Source organism: Cupressus sempervirens, chromosome 4, assembly GCF_028749045.1.
Source record: "Cupressus sempervirens isolate cs-2001-9-10 chromosome 4, ASM2874904v1, whole genome shotgun sequence".
Lineage (NCBI taxonomy): Eukaryota > Viridiplantae > Streptophyta > Pinopsida > Cupressales > Cupressaceae > Cupressus > Cupressus sempervirens.
The window spans coordinates 597,840,768-597,863,624 of record NC_143121.1 but is presented as its reverse complement, the minus strand read 5'-3'; the positions used below and the strand labels follow the sequence as shown (position 1 = coordinate 597,863,624).

The 22,857-nt window shown below is 36.7% G+C and overlaps 1 protein-coding gene across 2 annotated transcripts in view; it reads left to right on the top strand.

The window, feature by feature from the left end:
* LOC149562629 (Ribophorin I) overlaps positions 1–19,607 on the top strand; it is a 33,298-nt gene extending 13,691 nt beyond the window's left edge. The window contains exons 9-10 of one of the 2 annotated variants that reach the window (XM_089826102.1): positions 18,786–19,014; positions 19,162–19,607. In XM_089826102.1, coding sequence (XP_089682228.1) covers positions 18,786–19,014; positions 19,162–19,349 — 417 coding nt within the window. In that variant the 3' untranslated portion in view covers positions 19,350–19,607. Of the gene's footprint in view, positions 1–18,785; positions 19,015–19,157 lie in introns of both variants that reach the window. The other variant, XM_089826101.1, reaches the window with a different exon arrangement.
* Positions 19,608–22,857: the final 3,250 nt, after the last annotated feature.

The window sequence follows — 22,857 nt, the reverse complement described above, 5'->3', positions numbered from 1 at the left end:
TTGTAACCGAGAGAGTGAGGCGTTTCAAAAATTGACACCCTTTACAACTACTTTGAGCACCCTTTGAATGCCATTTGTAAAAATTAGCAGGTGTCGCTTGAAGAAATTAAAAAGATTATTGTAGAAATTCATATGAATACAATTTTTAATTGGGGGAAACATTTCAGCTATTGTTGTACCTGCTCATATGTTTGGATTAAATAAAATAACTAGTAACACACATCTAATTTATTTCGTCTTTCTTTTAACTTTTATTCTGCAATGATCAGCCACATTTTTGGCATGTGTGGAGTTGGAAGCACCATTTACAAGTCCTTGATAAATTGGAGATATGAATCGTCTCTCACTGTAACTTTTATATTCATTTTTTGAACCATATATTCATATTTTGAACTAAACAGGCTTGGAATAACAAATTCTGAATATCCAATATTTTTAGGTTTGAACCAAATAGTCCCTAAATAAATTCCAGAAACCGTAATATGGATTTGAAGTTCTAGAATCCCAAACCAATGATTTTAGATTCCTATTCCTAAATCATATTCCAGCAACCAAACGGGCCCTAATCTATCTGTTGTTAGTATCCTCTGTTGAATTGCTGCCTAGAGGAACATTTTTGCCTTTGGTAGGCATGCTGAATCTTAGCACAATTTGAGAGGCGTATTAATAGCTTCCCATTTCTGTGATTGAATTATTAGGTTGTATCCTCTTTTAACGTTGCATCTTCCATCTTTGGAGGCTCCCCATATAAGTTTGTCACTCCTTTCTTTATGATTAACCTTTCAATATTTAAGAGCTTCCTTGAAAATCTTTTTTTCCTCAGGGTCTAGACCTAAATTTTCCATAGATTTCCATTCCCATATATCTTTCCCGTTTACCTCCTTGTATTATTTATAATTGCTTACCTTAGAACCCCATAAGTTTACTAAAGTATTTTTAACATTGGCAGGGATATTTAGGCTATCTAGGGGGGAAGTCCATCCCACGAGTCTTCCCAAGATAGTGCTTCATCACCTTTACTTATATACTAGGTTACATATTTACTAATGAGTGATCGACATTTTATTATAAAGTTCCAACTTTCTGATCCTTTAGGTAAATTCTACATTCTAAAAAGGGATGTGGGATCCTCTTCATTTAAGTATTTTTTGTGAAGGATTTTTGCCCATTTTTGTTCCCGTTCTTGATATATCCGCCATGCTAGCTTTGCTCCTAAAGCTTCATTTTGCTAGTTGAGGTTTTTTATCCCCAAGCCCCCTAACTCTTTGGGTTTGCAAATATTTTCCCATTTTATTAATTGCCATTTTCTTTTGTTCATCTGAATCGTTCTAAAAGAAACTTCTAAGATTTCCTTCTAGATTTTTATTCACTTTTTGGACAGCGGGAGACATGAAATTTGATAAGTGGAAATTGCTGATCGAATTGCTTTAATTTTTGTAGCTTTGCTTGCCTTAATTAACCATTTTCCTTTCCAATTGCCTATTTGCTTGTCGATTCTTTCTAAAATACTGTTCCATCTTTTATTGAGTCCTATTCCTTTTTCTAATTCTATACCCAGGTATTTGCATGGAAATGATCCATTTTTATACCCCATAAGATTACAAATCTGGATTTCAAGTTCAGGTTTTGTGTTTATGAAGAAAATTTCAGATTTTTTCAGCATTTACTTTTTGACCTGACGCTTCGATTTAAACTTGTTATTCTTTTTAATATATAATTCTTTTGCTATTGGTTTTTATTACTTTATATTTTGTAATATAGTAAATGCATTAACATTATTTCATTTGCTTATGGTGTTAGTTGCTATTGGTATATTCGGTATTATATTTAACATATATACTTTTTACTAATTAGTAAATTATCGTTTCATATAATTTTTGTATATATATATATATATATAGCCTTATTATTTTCCATTTTGTCTTTTTTATCTTCTCCTTTCTTTTGGTGTATCCTCTATTAGGCTTTTGCCCCTTGTTCTTTGATCATTTTTGTTTATTATTTTTTTTCATATTAGTGGCCCCCCTTTTTCTTCTCTTTCATCTTCCCACCTCTCTCACTCTATTTTAATCCACTTTTCCTTATGCTCTTGCTTTATTTCATCCCAATGATGGATCATGGAGTGTGATTCGAAATGTTGATGTAAAAAAAACTGATCACAATCAGATCTAGATCGCGGAGATAGATATCAAGAATTGTGGAAATTTCTTCTTATTTAGCAATAAATATATTCACATTATCCATATCTGCCCGTATCTTAGTTGTAGAACCTTTTTTTAAATTTTTTTAGAGGGGTAAATGCTTTGACCTGGAGCTATGAACCAGTGAGGCCACAAACAGGGGACCTCATCCCCATTAGGTTTAAACCTTGATGGCAACGATAACAACTCAACAACTTAACCATCACAACGTGCTACTATTGCCTTCTTAGTTGTAGAACCTTTAAGAATATAGTGCGACGTAAATTATTACACGATATATATATATATATATATGTATATATATATGTATATATATATATATATATATATATATGTATATATATATATATGCATATATGCATATACCGACAATTAGAAGGTTGAAGTCCATTGTAATGTTTTTGGAGATTTTGTGATTGTATGTAGTTGTTGGGTTTCACTATATTTGGTGTGAGGGAGAAAGCTAGAGAAATGTTATTGAAGACTCTTGAAAGGAACACACTTGTAAGATTACTTTGAATACCGGAATCCCTTGTAGAAGTTTTCACATCTTGTGTTTTATCCAAGATATATCTTGTGTTATAATTTACTTCACGCTATATTCTTAAAGGTACTAAAACTAAGACGCAGATATGTATAATGTGAATATGTCTATCTCTAAATAAGAAGAATTTTCCACAATCCATGATAGCTATCTGCAAGAATATTTGGATTTGATTGTGATCACTATTTTTTAACATCAACATTTTGAATCACATTCTGTGATCCATCATTAGGATGAAAATGAAGCAAGAGAGAGCATAAGGAAAGTGGATTAACATAGAGTGAGAAAGGTGGGAAGACGAAAGAGAAGGAAAAAAGGGGGACCACTGATGTGAAAGAAAAATAATAAACAAAAAAGATCAAAGAACAAGGGGCAGAAGCCTAATAAAAGATACACCAAAAGAAAGGAGAATATAAAATAGCCAAAATGAAAAATAACAATGAAAAATAATAAACAATATATCATATATACAAAAATTATATGAAACAATAATTATATATATATATGTTAATTATTATACCAAATATACCAATAGCAACTATATAACACCATATGCAAATGAAACAATGTTAATGCATGTACTCTTATAAAATATAAAGCAATAAAAACCAATAGCAAAAAAATTATTTATTAAAACTAAAAAAAGGTTTAAATATAACATATTACAAAGAGATAAGTGATAAATTGTAATATAATATCTAAAAAATTATGAAAAAGATTATATGACAAAATAATACAAGAGAATATTTTAGGTTTCTAAAATGCCTAATATATATATAAAGCAAGCAAATAATATAATATTTATTAGTCACACGTAATCAGGTATGAATGCACATGTTTTCTTAAATATAAATATATATGTATTCACAAAGGTACAAGTATATCTATTCTTTCATACCATTATAATCAAGAGAGTATAGATAAATCCTTCAGCTGTATATGATTGTCTTGCTGCTTATTTTTTTGTTCTTTGCTGTCTTCTTTGACTGTCTCTGCTGAACATATGTTTTTTTTCTGCTGTTGATTGATGCACTTCTTGAATTCTAGGCAATGCCTTTTATACTCCTGTCTTGGGGTTGGGGTGATATGGGATTTCTCAAGGTTGTTATGTTTGGAATGAGAAGTGTCCATCTGCTGCTAACCATATGTCCTTTTATGACTAAACCGCTCCTTCATTCTTTATTACTTATTCATAACTAATCCTTAATTCTGTCATGGAGGAGATCGCTGCCGGTAAGGGAAGAGGAATGATCCTTTCAAGCAATTACTGTTTTAACATTTAGTAAGTCTTATTATATAAGGCCAGCAATATCCGACTTTGTGAAGATGGGTGACTGTATAAAGTTTTATGATTAATGAAACTGTGAAATCCTATGTGGATAAAACAATTTCCTATTGGGTTTTTTCTGTTCGTCTGATGTCAAATCAGGGACATGACACAACTGTTGTTGAATGATAGATAATGGTACAAATGATTTATTGACTGAATGTGCTGTTTTGACTGTATGATTTGTGGTATTAGTGAGTGATAATTAAGAGGTCATTGATTAGATGATTGACGAGTAATGATGTAATGAGTGCTGGTTTGAGATATTGGCGAATTGAATGAATACTGATTCGATAGAGACATTTGCTGATTGATTGTTTATCTGATTTTATAACTGATGATTGCCTTCGTTGATTCATGAGTGATTATAGACAAGTGATCCTTGAATGATTGGAATGATTTCTTTTATACTTCAATGGTGAAAGGGTCAGTACCTTTTATAAGGCTTGATTCAACACCTTCCATCACTGCCTTTTGGGAGTAACAAATTTTCTATCAGATTAATCTCTTTTAGATGTCTTCTATAAATGAACCATTTCTCCCTTTTTATCTTCCAATGTGAGGGAGAGTCCCACTTCTTTGCCATGTCTGTGGCAGCTCTGCCCTTTGACAAAGTCACAACATTTCAGAGTTACCACCTTTTGATAGTCACAACCCTTCAGCATTTCTATCCTTTGAGACTCACACCCCTTCATTGTTGCTGCCGTTTGAAATAGTCGCTTTCTTATTTGTATCCTATTTCTTTCTTCTTATGTTATTCCCTGTTTAATTCCTATGTTCCCCTCTTTCTTCCTTCTTCCTTGTTTCCTTTAAAACAAACTCTCCTCACTTTTATTTCTTATGCTGAGAGACAACTCTTCATTGCATATCTCATAACCTTCCAGTTAGGTTAATTAACTTTTAATTATTATTTATTTATTTTGATATTTTAATTTTTGAATATTTTGTTATGATTAAATCGTATTATAGAGAAGGGGACATTACAAACCTACATCCTCCATGAACATGTATGGCTTGTAGAGGTGGTGTATGGTCAGCATGAAAGGAATGAACATCATAATAATACATTAGAACTCTTGAATAACACCAAAATTATTATTCAGGGTGTTGGGACTCAAAATTGAAGCCCTGATTTTGAGTACCATTCAAAAAATCAAGCTCTATAAGGGCTTTTTAATGCATGTGTACCCAGCTGTCCGTTTGAGGCTTAAAATGTGTAACACCTTGCATTCAGTGCGTCTATGTGTTCCATGAAGATAAATGCCATTTTGAGTCATTCTGTGAAGTTCTGTTTTGAGCAATGTCCAAATCTGGATTTTTGCCTAGTGTCAAACAGCGATAGGAGACCTAGTTTGCAATTGAATATCATGCACCAAGTAATGTTTCATGACTTGTCGCTTTGGGAGTGTTTAGCATCCATAATAGAGAACCTATGTTTCAGATTTCGAGTTATTTTGATATATTTTGACTAGGTTTTGAATCTCTCAAAGTTGGTTGTTTGTTGTTGTCATGCTGATGCAAATTGTTCAGAATTCTGGGAGGCCCTGTTTGACCAGTTATAACTTTGACTAGTTGATCGAAGTGAAGAAATTCCTTTTGCATTGCATTCTAGGGGTTAGAGACTTTTTATGTTGCAATTTTGAGCTTGGGAGGAATTGGTTTGATTAGTTTACGAACTTGATTCCATATGCAATTTGTAAAGTTTTAGTGGTGTCAAAAGGTGCAGATTGGTCGGTACCCCTGTTTGTGATGTCATAACTCAGAATCCGTGATAGGTGAGATTGAATGGATTGTACCATTGTGTTCTACTATGAAATTTTTTTAAGTATGCCAATCTGCAAGTCTTGATGAATCCGTCTGCACACTTTCCTAGGTCCATTCCGTTCGCGAAAATCACCTTTTTGCCAGTGTTTCTAGTTTGCAAATTTTGAGTAGCCCACTTTGACCACTCGGCAAACTCGCCTTGTTATTCGTTATGAACCCCAATCACAGATTCATACTCTCCTCATGAAAATGAACCAATGCCCAAATTTGCGTGCCCCCAAGTGTCAGTTTGACCTGTTTTCAAAGCCAAATCCAAACGCGTTTTATAGTTTTCTGACTTGTTTGCTTGTAGGTAGTTTTGAGAAGACAACTTTGATAGTCAATATCTTTTGATTGAGAATTTATTATGAGACGAGATTTGGCAGGGTAAGAGTATGCGGAACAAAGAATCAATGTATCTGATTGGAAAGCCCGGTTAGGTGTTTGGATCAGTTTTTAAAGCCAATCAAAAGACCTCTTGGCACAAAATTGACACTTTGTAGGAGAAGTTAGAAAATGAGTGATTAAAGGTTGAATCAGTGATTTCTGTCAGAGTTAGGTATCCAATGGATCAGTTTGAGGTGTTAGTTGTACAAAAACAATTTTTTTTTAGCCGGATCCACTTTGGGGTTCGACTGATTGCTTCAAATTGATGGATTGATTTGAAATCATAAGAGTGTTGCTATCTGACAAAAGGAGGATTCATTCCCAATGTGTGATTTGTTGAGATTTTGGAAATCCGAACTTTTGATTGATCAAAGAGGGTGGAGTAAAATGATTAGGATTCCATATGAGAGGGGTGTCTGATGAGTCAAATTTACCTTTAAGTACCTCGGAATCCACAAGCTCACTATGAATTGGATCTTGCATTGGCTGCGAATTAATTTCCAGATGAAATGGCACTTTTTGTTGCAGCACATGTTGAAGGAAACTTCAGATAACATCATGGAATTTGAGTTATAATTTTGTTGCCTCCACCCTGCAGGGTCGTGGATGTATTGAATGTTTGGAGATTTCTCTCAAATGATTGAATTGAAGAGAGAGAGAGACTTAGAAGGCATGTGTATGCCTTACACAAGACAAAGGCTATATCCTAAGCTACCAGTTTGCGAAGGGAGGGTAGCATGTTACAGGAGGTTATGGAACCACAAATAGTGTCAATTGCAAAGGTTGGGAACATAACATCTTTGAATGCAAGGACATTTGTCTTAGCTTGTTGCATTCCATGATGATGTGCAGGGAAGAAACAAAGAAAAATTGTGAAGAATAATCCGCCAAACTAAACCGCCTCCAAGAACTAAGTTTATGCACTTAGCATGAACAAGAGTTGAAGAGTATTGAAGATGGAACCCTTGCTAAGCTTCTCAATATGCGTCATTTGTCAATATCAAGCTCCTCCTCAACAGAATGGAATCTACCACAAAACTTCATTGCTTTGATGGAGCTCCAAAGACTTGAACTGGCCAATTTTGCTGTGCCGAATTGGGTTTGTGCACTATCAGATTTGAAGCATCTCACGTTGTTGAATTGTAGTTGTAGGAATTATCCAGATTTAGAATCAATGCCTAACTTGGTAGTGTTGAGATTAATGGGTAATGAGCATTGCAGAGAAATACCAAAGACTTTTGGAAAGGCATCCATGTTTCCCAAGCAGTGGTATTTGCATGTTGAGTACTTTGCCGTTTTAGAAGAATTTCCAGATTTGGAGGGTGGTGGCCACGAGTTGTGCAAAGAAGAAACAAAACAAAAATCGTGAAGAATAATCCCACATTGCTTGTATGCATAGATAAGCGCCTTTTGAAGGCAGAGCAAGTGCTTGGTGGGGCCTGGCCAGTTTGGTGGATGATTAGTAAATTTTGAATGTGTGCAATGATTGGACGCTGACGTGGAACCATTGACCAATCAAAAGTCAACACATGGCGACTTGTGGACAAACTGAGAGATGACAGGTGGTAGAAGGCCCCAACTTGGTGCGGACTCTGGTGCGCTGATGTGGCACGGGGGACACGTGTTGCGAAGGTACATCCCCGCATGCACAGTCAACACCTTGCTGACTGTAATGCGGGGAAGCGCCTAGTTGACACGTGGCGCTGACAAAGTAGTTGGGTAGCAAATGAAAGGTTGACATTGGCGATGACGTGTCAGCCAGTTGAAGGGTGCCATGTGGTGCCCATTGGATGGTGACATGGCAGTTGCCGAGCAATGGTGTGTTGCCACGTGGCGATACAAGTCAAACCTTAATTGACCCGAAATGCATGGATAGGGCAAAAATCAAAATGATTTAAAAATTGATTCTTAATTGTTTTTCAAAAAAAAGGCTCACGTACAATTTTTAAATTCAGAAAGATATAAGCTAAAGTTTTAAACTTTAGAATCTTTTGAATTTTTGAAAAATAGATTTGCAGACTAGATACTCTAGTAGGGGCATGTTTTTCAAAATGGGTTTCTGGGTGTTTCTGATGGGCTAATATAGTGATATTATATATCGCCGGAATCGGGAGAGAATGCACTTTCCATTTTTGGAGTTCGTTTTTGCATAGGAAGCCATTTGCTCAAGATATTCGAGGTTGTCCTAGATTCGCAAATTGCAACCGCATTCAAGTATTGAGGTTCAAATGTGTTTTCTTGCAGGGTGATGAGCTAAATGTGTGTCAAAGACAGTAAAATGCACTTAGGGTCAGGTTTTGTCACCTTCAAGTCAATTAAATCTAGATTTTATCAGCATTTCATGATGCATTTTAGATATTTGAGTGACACAAGGGTTTTCACGATTCATAAGAGATATTTCCAAGTTTGTTACAGAATAATGATGAAAACCAAATCATATTTCAAGGGTAGAAGGAGGAGAGATGTTTTACAATTGCAAAGAGTGGAGATTCAAGTGGACACATGTCGTTTTCAGATTAGATCCGGGATTCCATTCTTCCTCTATATCTTTCTCTTTCTCATCCATTGTAGAGGTTCCATTTTTTACTATGAGATGTGAAACCACATTGTTGGTCCCAGTTTTGGAGAAAATTATTCACTGCTGTGATACCATGTGTGTTCCAATCCTGAGTGTTCTCAGATCTATGAAACCCATGACTCCAGTTTTGATGTGCATTCATCACTGTGGTAGCACATTCTTCAGCATATTTCTCTTGTATGAACAACAGTAGTTAAGATAACATAGATAGTTCTGATCTATTTAGTGATTTTATGAGTTGTTTTACATGCATCTGAATGTATAGTTTCAAACAAATGAATACAAATGAGTAGGAATCTCTTAGTTTCATTCTGATTCTCGTCTCCTACCTCTATAATTTGCAATCTTATGTGGTTTAGGGAGAAAGAACTGAGACCTATTTACATCCCCTTAAGGTTGTATGTCTGATATGTTTTGCTGTTGGAACAAAGGGCCAAGTAAATGCTTGATGTATTTGACAGGGTTGCTGGTTATTTTGAGAAGGATGTTTTATGAGAATGGGGTCTTTATGAACATCGATATCTTATTCACAAGGTGATAGGACAGATCTAATACCTTGATGTATGGAATATGTCACTGATATCACAGATGTATGTATTTGCTTTGTGGAATTGCCCATTAGACAAGACATTGATCAGCTACAGGATCAACTTGTTCTTACTATTGCACATTTGGGGTTTTGTTGAAATCAACATCATTAATCAAATATCTTTCCCTTTAATGTTGAAGAACTGAAAAGGATGCCCTCACTTCGCTTAGCAATCTTTTTGGCCATGTTATTAGCTATTCCATGTTTGAGGTCTCTGCATAAGTGTTAGAAGATTAAGGGTTTTATCTGCTTTGTCAAGATTCAAGTGTATGTTTTAGCATTGGTACCATATCAATGAATCTGAGGCACACCTACCTAGGTTTTGCAGAGCTTGAAGTAGAAGAAGGGTCCAGCCTTATAGTTGCCTCGGTGTTTGAAAGGGAATGTTGAAGATGGGAAGTAGCTGCCCTTAGATGTATCTTGTTCTCATCGGGGCAATTTGAAACCATACAAACTAGAGAGAATCAATCTTCTCCAGAAGAAATAGCAATATCAAAGATCAAACTCAACATAACAAATGGGTTTCCTAAAGCTCTCTATATAACTCTTCTAGGTAGTTTGATCCCTTTCATTTGTTAAAATCAATTTCTTTTTAATCTCCCAATGAAGCATTAAATAACAAATGCCCATCTAGTTAAAATAAATCACCTTTTTACTTTATGTCTGGCCTCTATAATCCTTTCATTAAATAAATTAAAATGCTGAAGGGTTGTAACTATCAAAAGGTGGTAATTTTGAAATGTTGCGACTTTGTCAAAGGGTAGAGCTACCACAGACATGATGAAGAGGTGGGACTCTCCCTCACATTAGAAGATAAATAGGGGGAAATGTTTCATTTAAAGAAGTGATGGAGACACAACCAAAGACTAGAATGAACACATAGGAAAAGGGAAATATTATTATCAATGAAAATTGCCCTATGGGCTTACAAAAGTATGATTCCAGAGAAAGAAATCCTCCACACAGTACCTTCTCTCTAACTCCACTAAGAACTGCCTTTATAATGCCAGAAATGTTCTTAAATAGGCCCCAATTCATTTAGGGTTAGGAATACATTCTAGAATATGCCAGTTGGCATCCATCGCCAAAACAGAAGGTTCCGGAAGTCACGTTAGAAGTCGGTGTAAAATTAGAAGAATCTGGAAATGGTAGTCCAACTTCTGGTAGGCATAACTTTTGAACTGGGACTTCGATTAACGAACTGTTTACATTTCCAGAAAGCTCTCGAAGCGCTCTATAGCCCTATTGACCAGCTTTTCTCATCTCCCATTTTTCGGTCCTGTACGAGGTTGTTTAGTGCCCCATATTTGACTTTGAAGCACTCTTAGGAGGTCTCCAGAAAAATTAAAATTGCAATAACTTTCTAACCGTAAAGTCTTTTGACCTGATTCTTTTTCTGAAGTGCTTTAAATTACAAGTATAATCATCCTTCCAAATTACACCCTCTAACTCATCATAATATTGACTCATTACAAAATAACCCATTTTCTACATTTACACGTATCCCAAGGTGCTTAAAAACTCTAACCCAGAAAACTAATAGTGGAACTATGAAAGTTAGAACTTTTATTTGACCCAAATGGGTATCTAGAAATAAAAACACATTAAACAGAAACTATCTCTAAGCATATTTTTGGGTGATACAAGACTGCCCTTACACCTTTGGATGCCCCTGCATCGGACACCTAGGGTAGATTGAAAAGTGACCCTGTCACTTTATGGTAGAGGAAAACCCAAATGGGCAACCTCCGCTTTTGATATCCAAGTTGAGTCATCTATTGGTCGTCCTTTCCACTTCACCAAGTACTCTTCATACTGCCTATTTCTAGTACTCCTACCCACACGACTGTCCAGAATCTCTTCTATCTCCTCCTTAGAAGTAGGAATTGGATATGGCTCCCACATCAACCCTTCATTTGCACCATCATCATGATATTCTGTTAAGTGTGCAATGTTGAAGATAGGAGAAATGTGAATCCCATTTGGCAACTTCACCTCATATGCATTCCTCGAGTCATGTTTCTTCAAAATTTTGCAGGGGCCAAATTCATTCATCTTTAGCTTGTTGTAAGTACCCACTGGAAACCGTTCCTTTTGTAAGTGTACCATAACCAGATCCCCTACTTGGAACTCCTTATGTCTCCTCCTTTGATCTGCCCTAGCTTTATATTGTTGATTCATCTTGGTGATGTGTGCATGGACCTCCTCATGTAGGCTCTTGATATGTTCAGCAAATTCTTTTGCCTCATCACTTGTCCTCTCCCCTCGCTCCATTTTCCTTAATTTTGGTGCAGTCCTTGGGCTATTTCCATACACAATTTGGAATGGTGATCTACCAATACTATTTACAAAATTATTGTTAGCAAATTTTGCTTGTGGTAGAATCAAATCCCATCCCTTGGGCTTATCTCCCACTAAACACCTCAGCAAATTGCCCGAGACTTCTATTTACCACTTCGGTCTGTTCGTCAGACTGCGGATGATGTGTAGAACTGAACCTGAACTTTGTCCTCAACTTCTTCCATAAAGTCCTCCAGAAATACCCCACAAATTTAGTATCTCTGTCGGAAACAATACTATTTGGGAGACCATATAGTCTCACCACCTCTTTGAAAAACAAATCTGCAATATGTACACCATCATGAGTCTTGTGACATGGGATGAAATGTGCCATCTTGGAGAACCTATCAACCACCACAAATACCGAGTCATTACCCCTTTGTGTCCTCGGCAATCCAAGAACAAAATCCATACTTATGTCCTCCCAAGGCTTTGATGGAATAGGCAATGGTTGATAAAGCCCAGTATTGTGACTAAATCCTTTGGCTGCTTGACGTACTTGACAACTCTGCACAAATTTCTTCACATCTTGTGACATTTGAGGTAAAAAATAATGTTCTCTAAGAATGGCAATGGTCTTATCTCGACCAAAGTGTCTTGCCATTTCCCCACTGTGTTTCTCTTTGATCAAGTTTTCCCTCATGGAATTCCTTGGAATGCATAATTGATTGCCCTTGAACAACATACCATCCTGAATCAAATAATCTAGCCACTTGGTTTTGTCTACAGTAACAGGGTCTTTACAAGCCTTCCATGCTTCAGCAAAATCAAGATCCTTCGAGTACAAATTCTTGAGTTCATCAAACCCAACCACTTCAACCTGCATTACTGTAAGCAACAATTGTCTCCTGCTCAATGCATTTGCAACCCTATTAGACCTTCCACTTCTATGTTTCAACACAAATGTATAGCTCTGCATGAACTCTACCCACTTCATATGTCTCTGGTTCAATTTACCTTGGCTATTTAGGTACTGCAATGCTTGGTGATCGGTATACAAGACAAATTCGTTTGGCAATAAATAATGCCTCCATTTCTTTAAGGCCTGAACGATTGCATAGAACTCTTGATCATAAACATAATACTTCTTCTTCGCATCATTCAATTTTTCACTAAAATATGCAATAGGCTTACCTTCTTGGCTCAATACAACCCCAATAGCACTGCCACTAGCATCACAATCTACTTGGAACACTTTACTGAAATCAGGACGTGCTAACATAGGTTGTTCTGTCACTTTCTTCTTCAACAATTCAAAACTCCTTGCAGCTGTTGTAGTCCACTTGAGCTCTTTCCTATCCCCCCTTATTGTTTCAGTTAGGGGTGCACATATGCCATTGAAATTCTTAATGAACTTTCTGTAAAAATTAACTAGACCATGAAATGATCTCACCTCAGTAGCAGACTTTGGAGTAGGCCATTCCAAGATGGCCTTTACCTTCTTTGGATCCATTTTGAGACCTTCAGATGATACAACAAACCCCAAGTAGAGTAACTCTTTTTTTTACAAAGCTACATTTCTTCAAATTAATCATCATTTTCTCTTCTCTCAACCTTTCAAGGACACTACGAATGTGCAATAAATGTTCATCCAAAGTCTTACTGAAAATTAAAATATCATCCAAATAGACAATAACAAATTTTCCCAAGAATTTCTTTAGTGCCTCATTCATAAGCCGCATGAAGGTCTTCACACGTTGGTTAGTGCAAAGGGCATGACTAACCACTCATATAGGCCCTCCTTAGTCTTGAATACAGTCTTCCACTCATCTCCCTCTCGTATCCGTATCTGATGATAGCCACTCTTGAGATCTATCTTTGTGAAGTATTGAGTTCCACTCAAGCAGTTCATAAGATCATCCATTCTTGGCAAAGGAAACTGATACTTGATGGTTATTCTGTTTATAGCTCGAGAGTCTGCGCACATTCTCCACTCTCCATCCTTCTTTGGTGCCAGTACTGCAGGTACTGCACATGGACTCGGGGTCTCTCGAATCAAACCCTTCGTCAATAGCTCCTGAACTTGTTTGTTTAGCTCCTCAGTTTCAGTAGGAGTCATCCTATGAGCAGCCTTGTTAGGAAAACTAACTCCAGGGATTAAATCTATCCGATGACTGATCTGTCTTACTGGTGGCAACCCTTCTAGAACAGTATCAGAGATGACATCTCCATACTCACTTAATAGGCCTAAAACTTCAGGTGGAATTTCACTACTACCATCCTTATCTCTTCTAAGAATCAAAGCGTAACACATACGCTGATGTTTCATACCATCCAAAAATTTTCTTCCATCAACAAGACATATCCTAGCACTACTGCATACCTTTTCACCTTCCTTTATCAAGGGCTTCAATTTGTGGCGAACTCCATCCTTTGTCAGAGAGTATGTATTTGCATGACCATCATGTACAACATGTCTATCAAATTGCCACGGTCTTCCAAACAATAAATGACAGACATCCATTGGAATAATGTCACAGAGAACTTCATCATGGTAACTCCCAATCTTGAACTTCACCAAACACTGTTCACTGACCAGGACTTTATGATCATCCTTCACCCAAGCAATCTGATAGGGTTGGGGGTGTTTCTCCCTCTTGAGCTTTAGCTTAGAGACCATCTCCTTAGACACCAAGTTGTCAGTGTTGCCACCATCAACAATCACATCACAACACTTATCCTTGCACTTGCACCTGGTACAAAACAAACTCCTCCTTTGCCCAGGTTCAGTCTCACCACTTCGTAAGACCCTTTCATTTACGAGAACCTCTCCTCTTTCTGCATCCTTAGAATGCGATGATTGTGCATCCTCATCGACATGAGCAACCTTTGCTTGACCATCAACTCTCCTATCTGTCCTTCCTTGTCATTGAGGGCATTCAAATGCACGATGACCCTCTTCATTGCAATGAAAATAGGTACCACAGACCTTGTTGACGTCCTCTTCCTCTTCCTCTCTGATCTCCAAAGTTTTGATCACGGTTGAAATCCTTGTTCCTTTGGTTCCTGCTAGTACCCACATCTTCATTTGTCTTCTGGGTCTCATTTCGGCCTCCAAATGACCTACCATTGCCCCTTCCTCCTTGATCGCGCCCTCTTTGCCTTCCGTCAAACCTTTTGTTTAGCTTCTCTTCAACTTGCAGGGCAAACTGGTATGCCTCTTCAATGCTAGTCATTCTAACCAGACTTAACTCCTCCTCAATGCTAGGTCGTAACCCATTGAGGTAACGGGCAACCTTCTCCTAATTAGCTTCTGCATGCCCTGCCCTAATAAGAAGTCGATAAAATTCCTCTGTATATTTTTGGATAGATTTTCTTGCTTGCTTTAACCCTTGCATTTTCTTGAACAAATCAAGCTTGTAATCAACAGGAATTAACTGCTTCTTTAGTTTGTCCACCATGCTATCCCACCTTGTGATTTTCTCCTTTCCTCTTCTATTCCTTTCCAGCTGAATCTCTTGCCACTAGATTTTGGCATGGCCTTTCATTTTGGCCTTCGCAAACTTAACCCTCTCTGGGTCCTTGATATCCTTATACTCAAAATACTTCTCTAGTTCATTGATCCAATCGATCAACTCATGCGGGTTTAGAGTTCCCGAAAACATATCCACATCAATTTTAGGTCTTTTTCCAAGCTTAGAAATGGCCCTAAAAAGCCTCTCCTTTGCCTGATTTAGGACTTCCTCTTCACCTTCCCCTTCTTGTCCAATACTTTCTTCTGCTTCATTTTCTTCCTCACTTTCGTTGCTTGTGGCAACATTCAGTCCTCTACGGATCTCCTCCTGCAATGCTTGAACTTTTCTCTGGAGGGCTCTAACCTCAGGAGTAACAACTTCGGCCCTTCCACCACGTTCCCTTTGTGGAGGCATTTTCTTGTCTCAAACCCACAACCACACACTCCTGGTGCAAATTGCCTCACAGTTGGCACTCTGTCTACACACTCAAGAAAACTTGCTCTAATACCGCTTGATGGAGACACGACCAAAGACCAGAATGAACACATAGGAAAAGGGAAATATTATTATCAATGAAAATTGCCCTATGGGCTTACAATAGTATGATTCCAGAGAAAGAAATCCTCCACACAATACCTTCTCTCTCACTCCACTAAGAACTGCCTTTACAATGCCATAAATGTTCTTAAATAGACCCCAATTTGTTTAGGGTTAGGAATACATTCTCGAATACGCCAATTGGCATCCATCGCCAAAATAGAAGGTTCCAGAAGTCACATTAGAAGTCGGTGTAAAATTAGAAGAATCTAGAAACGGTAGTCCAACTTCCAGGAGGCATAACTTTTGAACCGAGACTCCGATTGACAAATCCTTTACATTTTCGGAAAGCTCTCGAAGCGCTCTATAGCCCTATGGACCAGTTTTGCTCGTCCCCCATTTTTCTGCCCCGTACGAGGCCGTTTAGTGCCCCATATCTGACTTTGAAGCGCTTTTAGGTCGTCTCCAGAAAACTTAAAACTGCAATAACTTTCTAACCATAAAGTCTTTTGACTTGATTCTTTTTTTGGGGTGCTTTAAATTACTAGTATAATCATCCTTCCAAATTACACCTTCTAACTCATCATAATTTTGACTCTATTACAAAATAACCCATTTTTTGCATTTACACGTATCCCAAGGTGCTTAAAAACTCTAACCCAGAAAACTAAAGTGGAACTATTAGAGTTAGAACTTTTATTTGACCCAAATGGGTATTCAGAAATAAAAATACATTAAACAGAAACTATCTCTAAGCATATTTTTGGGTGATACAGGATTGCCTTTACACCCTTGGATGCTCCTGCATCAAGAAGACATCTAAGAGACATTATTGATTAGAACTTATTGTTATTCTTTAAAACCACTTGACTCTATAAAAGACGAAGATAAACATAAAAACTGTATCCACCGACTGTTAAAACTATTGACTTGCCAACTGATTTAGTCAGTGACTGAAACCAACTTACTAAATATAGCAAGTATTCAATAACTAACCCAAATCCCTTACATAAAAGGGCTTTGTGCTTGTAGTCGTAGTAATGGTGGAAACCCAACTTAATATCAAATGCTGCCACTCTGATGGGCAAACTGCCACCAAAGTTCTTTAACCCCAACACATTAGCCTCTGGGAACCAAACTGAATAGTTCAACAGCCCACTAACTCAACTGGTTTGGAAGAGGACATTACCAAAACAATGCCTTTTCCGTGTTCCCTGATGCTTAAGATTCCTTTTCTCCATGGAAAAAATATGTTAAGAAATATTTGTGACAGACACTCTTAGTTTTGAACGTGTAAGGAAAGAGCTCAGACAATCAAATGGTAGTAGGTCCAAGAACTAGTTTGGTGTAGTGAGGGGTCAGTGGGATAGTAGGAAACATAGAGCACTTCGGAAATAATTCTCAGCAAGGCAAGGAGAAGAAGCTGAACTATTGCTTCTCATTTATAGTTTCCAAGTCATTGTGGTTTGACATTTATTTTCATCTTGTTTCGTGCAGCTGCAACATTTTTTCAATTCTGATTATTAGAGACGCAGAACATTAGTTCTGGCACTTATACATTCTAATCTCTTCAATTTGAAGCCAATTCAAATAGGATAGGATTTCTGTCTATGTATTTCTAGCAAGAATTCAAGGTTGACACTTACAAAATAGCTTTGTTAACCTACCGTTGAAGAGGTTTGCAGCTTGGCTTCACTAGACTGCCACTGGGGTTCAGCCTTCAGATATATATGAATTAGTCATGATAGAAACAATGTATTTTCATGTTCCATGATGTTTAGAAGTCCTTTACTGCATGACGGAAGCTAGCTTTGTTAAGCTGTCTCCAAAGAGGTTTTCAGATTGACGTTGCTACATTGTTGTCGTCCGTTTTCAACTTAGCAGAACTCCTTTAAATTGTCTTTTTGTGGATGGGGTAGAAGGGGAGTAACATGTTATTGGCTTCCTCTGTTCTAATTGTTGATGACCTCAGACTTTGGGCTTCTATTTCAGCCATTTCTCTTTCTAGCTTGTGGCACCTGGTCTTTTCCTTGTCACAGCAATTCAAAGTTGACATTCATGTTGTCAATCCCGTAGTGTCCACCCTCTCTGCATCTTTCTCCATGCGCCAACAAGACTCAAGACATTTCATACATCTAATGAAAAACTGTGAAGTTGAGGACAATAGCTCTATTGGTTGAAGTGGGTAATAATCCAGTTTTTATTCTCTCTGCATCTTCTTATTATGTAGTTTGAATGTGAATTAGTATGTTCCTTTAAAACTGTTTGGCATCCATGTCAGTGAATATCTGCACAACACTTGAGTTTGATTATCAATGCGCCATGTTTCCAAATGTCGAATTATTTTTCTTATGCACTAACAAGGGTTTTAAAGAAGTTGACCTCGTCATGAAATTGACTACAAAGTTGACCAAGTCTTTTGCCTGGACATTTCATTTTTCTTATATCATATGCAGCAAGCAATATTACTAGAATCACTTTTCTTTGGCTGGTTATCTTTTCCTCAAACTCAGATGGACACAAGCTGTCTCTGAGAAACATCTTACATTTATCTTCGGAGAGTATTAGCTCCAGATATGTCTCTAGTCACATTTCGATTTAGCATCCCAAATCCGGCTAGAAAATTTAAAGGTTCTGTTTTCATGCACAATCCTGAGATGCCCCAATTTTCTTCTGTCTTGGCCATTTGATTGGCTATTAAACATGGGTATGGATTAATATTTATTTCTAATAGATTTGCATTTGCATTTGACATTTTTAACATGTACACTGATCTAAAGCTAATACAAATCTTGCTCAATCTTGATTGGGTTCATGCTATTAAGTCACCTGGTTGCCATGCATGTGTGTTGATATATATAATTAGATACACCAACAGACATTATGCTCATTTATTTTAAGTTTGCCTTTCAAATATACACCCATATAAATCAAACTTTATTTCTATGTTTGGCGGAACAGTAATGTACCCAAGTATGTATATTTGATTTGAATTGTCCATAATTTTAATCTTTGATATTGCAGGTGCAAGATGTGATTCGGCATTTACAAAATATCATGAATCAGCGCTTAGCTGTTAGTGAAAAGCTTGAGACATCTTTATCTGATCTTGCAAGGACTGGAGATGTTCAAGCTTGCAAGGCTTCTCGTAAGGCAGCTGATGCTGCTCTAAAAGATACAGCAAAGGAGTTGAAACCTGTGCTTGAATTTTTACAGTCTTCTTCCCAAGCATCTCATATTTTGCCCAGGGTTGGTGAATTTAGTGCATTCTTGCAGTAGCTAACTTTGGTTTAAGCATTTGATTTATTTCTATGAATATGTTTTAAATTCTCATCTTTGGTATGCAGTCTAAATTCTTTTTCTGATTCTAATGCTCCAAAATTCTTATCTTTACAGGTAGATGAGTTGGTTCATAAGGAGAAGGAGAAGCAGGAGAAGTTGCTTTTGAAGCATTCTATAGTAGTTGATAGTGTTGATAAGAAATTGCCAAGGAAGGAGATTGACAGTCGCATAGCTACTCATGAGCAGAAGCTCACACTTTTAAAGCAAGAAGTAGATGAGTTGTTGCAGGCAATGGATGAGATATAAATAATTTCTTTAAGTTGTTTTGCTAGGTTATAGAGGAAAGTCCTTTCTAGTTTTTATGTTATGAAAGAAACTAGAATATGCGGGGAGAGGCTTGACTACCAAAATGACATTCTAATTTCTTCGATGTCAAACAAGGAAGAAACAGAAGTAGAACAGTTCACTATTTATCTTCTGTTAAATATGCTAAAGGAACATTTATTGAGACAGATGGAGGAACCATTCCCTAAAAATAAAAAAATTGCCGAATTGACAGCTTAACTGAATTGGATGTTTGGAATGATTTACTTATAGTTGCTTGTGGTTGCTGTCAGCATGTCCGTGTCAAAAGTGCGCTAATGAATATGGGAGTCATATATAATATTGAAACGCTACTATTGCAGGTTGTTAATAATCCAAACTAATCGGAGTGCTTATATTGGGGGCTTGATTTTGAAGTTTTGGCGTGAATTTCTATGCGGGCATCCATATTATAAAATCTTTCTCGAGAATTTTTGTGGAATAGAGACATCCTAATATTTTGTGGAAATTAGTAATTGTTAAAAATAACTTAATTTTGAGAACAGTTGGCAATCTAAAATTTTATTAGTCAAATATTATGTAACATTGCAAAAAGCGACCTAAAGATGCATTTAGCCATTCTACCATCTTTCAGAGCATAGCTGAGTCATAAGTTGTAGTGCTTTGACCGTCTGTCTTAGAGAAAATAAGAGGTGACGGAATGAACTGACGCTAATATACAGGATATGAAGTATTCACTTTTCTGCACATATTAATTACGTTAGCAACGTATGAATGTGCATGGAAGATCATAAGAATGTTGTAAGCTATGAACTTTGTTTTTGTCATTTGATATCATTCTTTTGTATTTGACGTGTAGTCATGGATTGGGGGAACGGACTTGAATCCTTTTTTTGGATTTGAGGTAAATGTTGGCTTTTGAAAATGTCCAAAACTCTTTTGCAAAGAGGAATACAGATATAGTAATATTTTTAGCGAACAAGGAAAATGATGCAAACCCAACAACGCGCCAGCAGTAAACCTCATATTTCTGATGCTTACAAATATTTCCTGGTTGTCGTTTAATGTTCTTTTGCATTTGCTAAAGAAACGGGCCTCATAAATTATCAAAATTCGGTGTTATTCTCTGCTTCTCACGGGTTTTCTTTAAAATAGAAAAATCAACGAACCTTGATGATTAGTTCACCGCTAGGTTACGTTTATAATTGCAAAATATAGTTTTAATCTAAAAGTATAATGCGAAGTAGTGCTTAGAAGTAAGTAGAAATTTTGCTCCATAGGGCCATCAGCTCCACAAATTGGTATCTTAAATAAGCTTAACAATAGTATGGGGTCTCCCGTTAAAATTAGAACATCAATGCAAATTGACTGATGACATGTTAGTGTGCTGTTTGATTTGCATTAGTTAAAACTTTTGTTGGTTGGCTTGCATTGTTTTAATGGATAGAGGGTATTAACAAATTCTATGTAATGGGCACTTTATTTGATTTAGTATGGGATGCTATACGCCAAGGCATTACAAACCAATGCAACTTTGTATTATATGCATAGGACTAAGTTGAGAAACAAGGATAGTACAATATCTCATGAAGTTTTATGAACTTTGGTGTTCATGATGTTGGATAACTGCAAATGCTAGGAATGCCCTAGCATAATATGAGGTGACATGGATCTTGGCAAGAACAACACGAGACCAAATGTGAAAACAAAACAAACAAAAAATCAGGATTATGCCCCTACTCTCATTATTGAAAGCACACAATGATAAAATGGACCATGGAAACCGAGTACAAGATAAAGGGAAGCAAAAATCCAAGAGCACCAAAGAAATAACAATTATCTCATATACATTTTTGTAGTAGATGGTGGATGAGATTGATGTGGTTTAATATGAAGAATAATATATCCTTCATTCCAATGTTGGTGGATAGGGCTAGGATTGCTAGGACGACATGATTGAGATACTTGACACCCAAAGGGACTAGTAGATTTTGTCGAACTGCTAGCTTGATAGAGAGACAATCTTAAAGACATAAAGAAGACACACACAAATATGTGACCTAAATAGTGATGCCACTAGACTTGGTACCATTTACAAGAGATACACAGAGTGGGGATTATGGGTGATGAGAATGCTATATTTAGTGCATTGATGAATCAAAGACATACATGATATTGCCTAGATCTTGTTGAAAAGCTGATAATTGATGGTAGATAGAGTGTTATTGATGTGGGAATGGTATGTTGTAAAATAACATAGGGGTGGGGAAGGATTCATTACGATGATGATGGTGATGATTTGATTCGGATCAAGGCCAACAATAATATCGTTGGGAACAAGATCAAAGATGTGATTGGGTACGTTTATACTATATTGGAGCGCTGGAGTGGATGGATTATGATCTGCATACAATGTTAGGTTGTGAGGGGCATTGTAATTAATTAGATGACATACAGTTGAATACCAATGACAAGGGATTATGAGGTAAAGGAGTGAGATGGTAGGAGGGATTGAGATAAAATACAAGGACATATCTTTGGGAGGTAGAAGGATAAGGATTGTTAATGAAGAGTTGAAGGTAGACAAAGATTAAAAGATGGAAGTATGATAGGAAAAAGGGATGAAGGAATTGGGAAATATAGATTGTTGGATGAATGCGATTAGTAGAAGGGTGGAAGGTTTATGAAATCTCCAAGGACTATGTTCCAAAGAAGTAAGATGCCCCACCTTAGATATGTAATATAAGGCAAGGCACTCAGAGGCCCATAATAGGATGGATGATAAGATGATGAGTGGTTAAGGAATATTAAGGCACATGGAAGGATTATATGGATGGAAGGATTGACGAATTGGGTTTAGATAAATGAAAAGTATATGATGGGGAAAATTAATGCCAAGAGGTTTCCAAAGCATGATGTGGGAAAATAACTATATTATTATCAAGATCCAAAAGAGGATGGGGAATTGAAACAAATATGATATGATGGGTATGATAAGTGGGTGGGACAATGAATAAGCAACTAGAAAAATCTTGTCCCCAATTGTAGAGAGCAAACATATGGTGTTTATTCATATAGTCTGTCTACACAATTTTATTCATGATACTTCCTTGAGATGACAATTTACCATGTTCTCATAGGGTTTTCTAGACTTGCACAATTGAATTTTTTAAAATTTTGCTTCTTTTTGTACATCATTTTTCTTCTTCAAAATTTCAGTTTATTCATTTATTTTTGTTTTTTATGGAATAGTATGGTACGAAGAAGAATAAGGATAATTGGATTTGGAATAGAGGATGATAATGAGATGGATGGATTGTAGCATCTAGTTCCATACTATGCTAATAAGAGCATATTCAAAGTGATTATTGAAAGTTGGTGGGCCGTTCTTATAATGGGTAGTTATGCAAATGCATGAATAAGATAGTTGTGCCACAAATAAATAATTAGACAATAAGTCCAAACCTCCGCTAATAGTGATAGGAAAAAT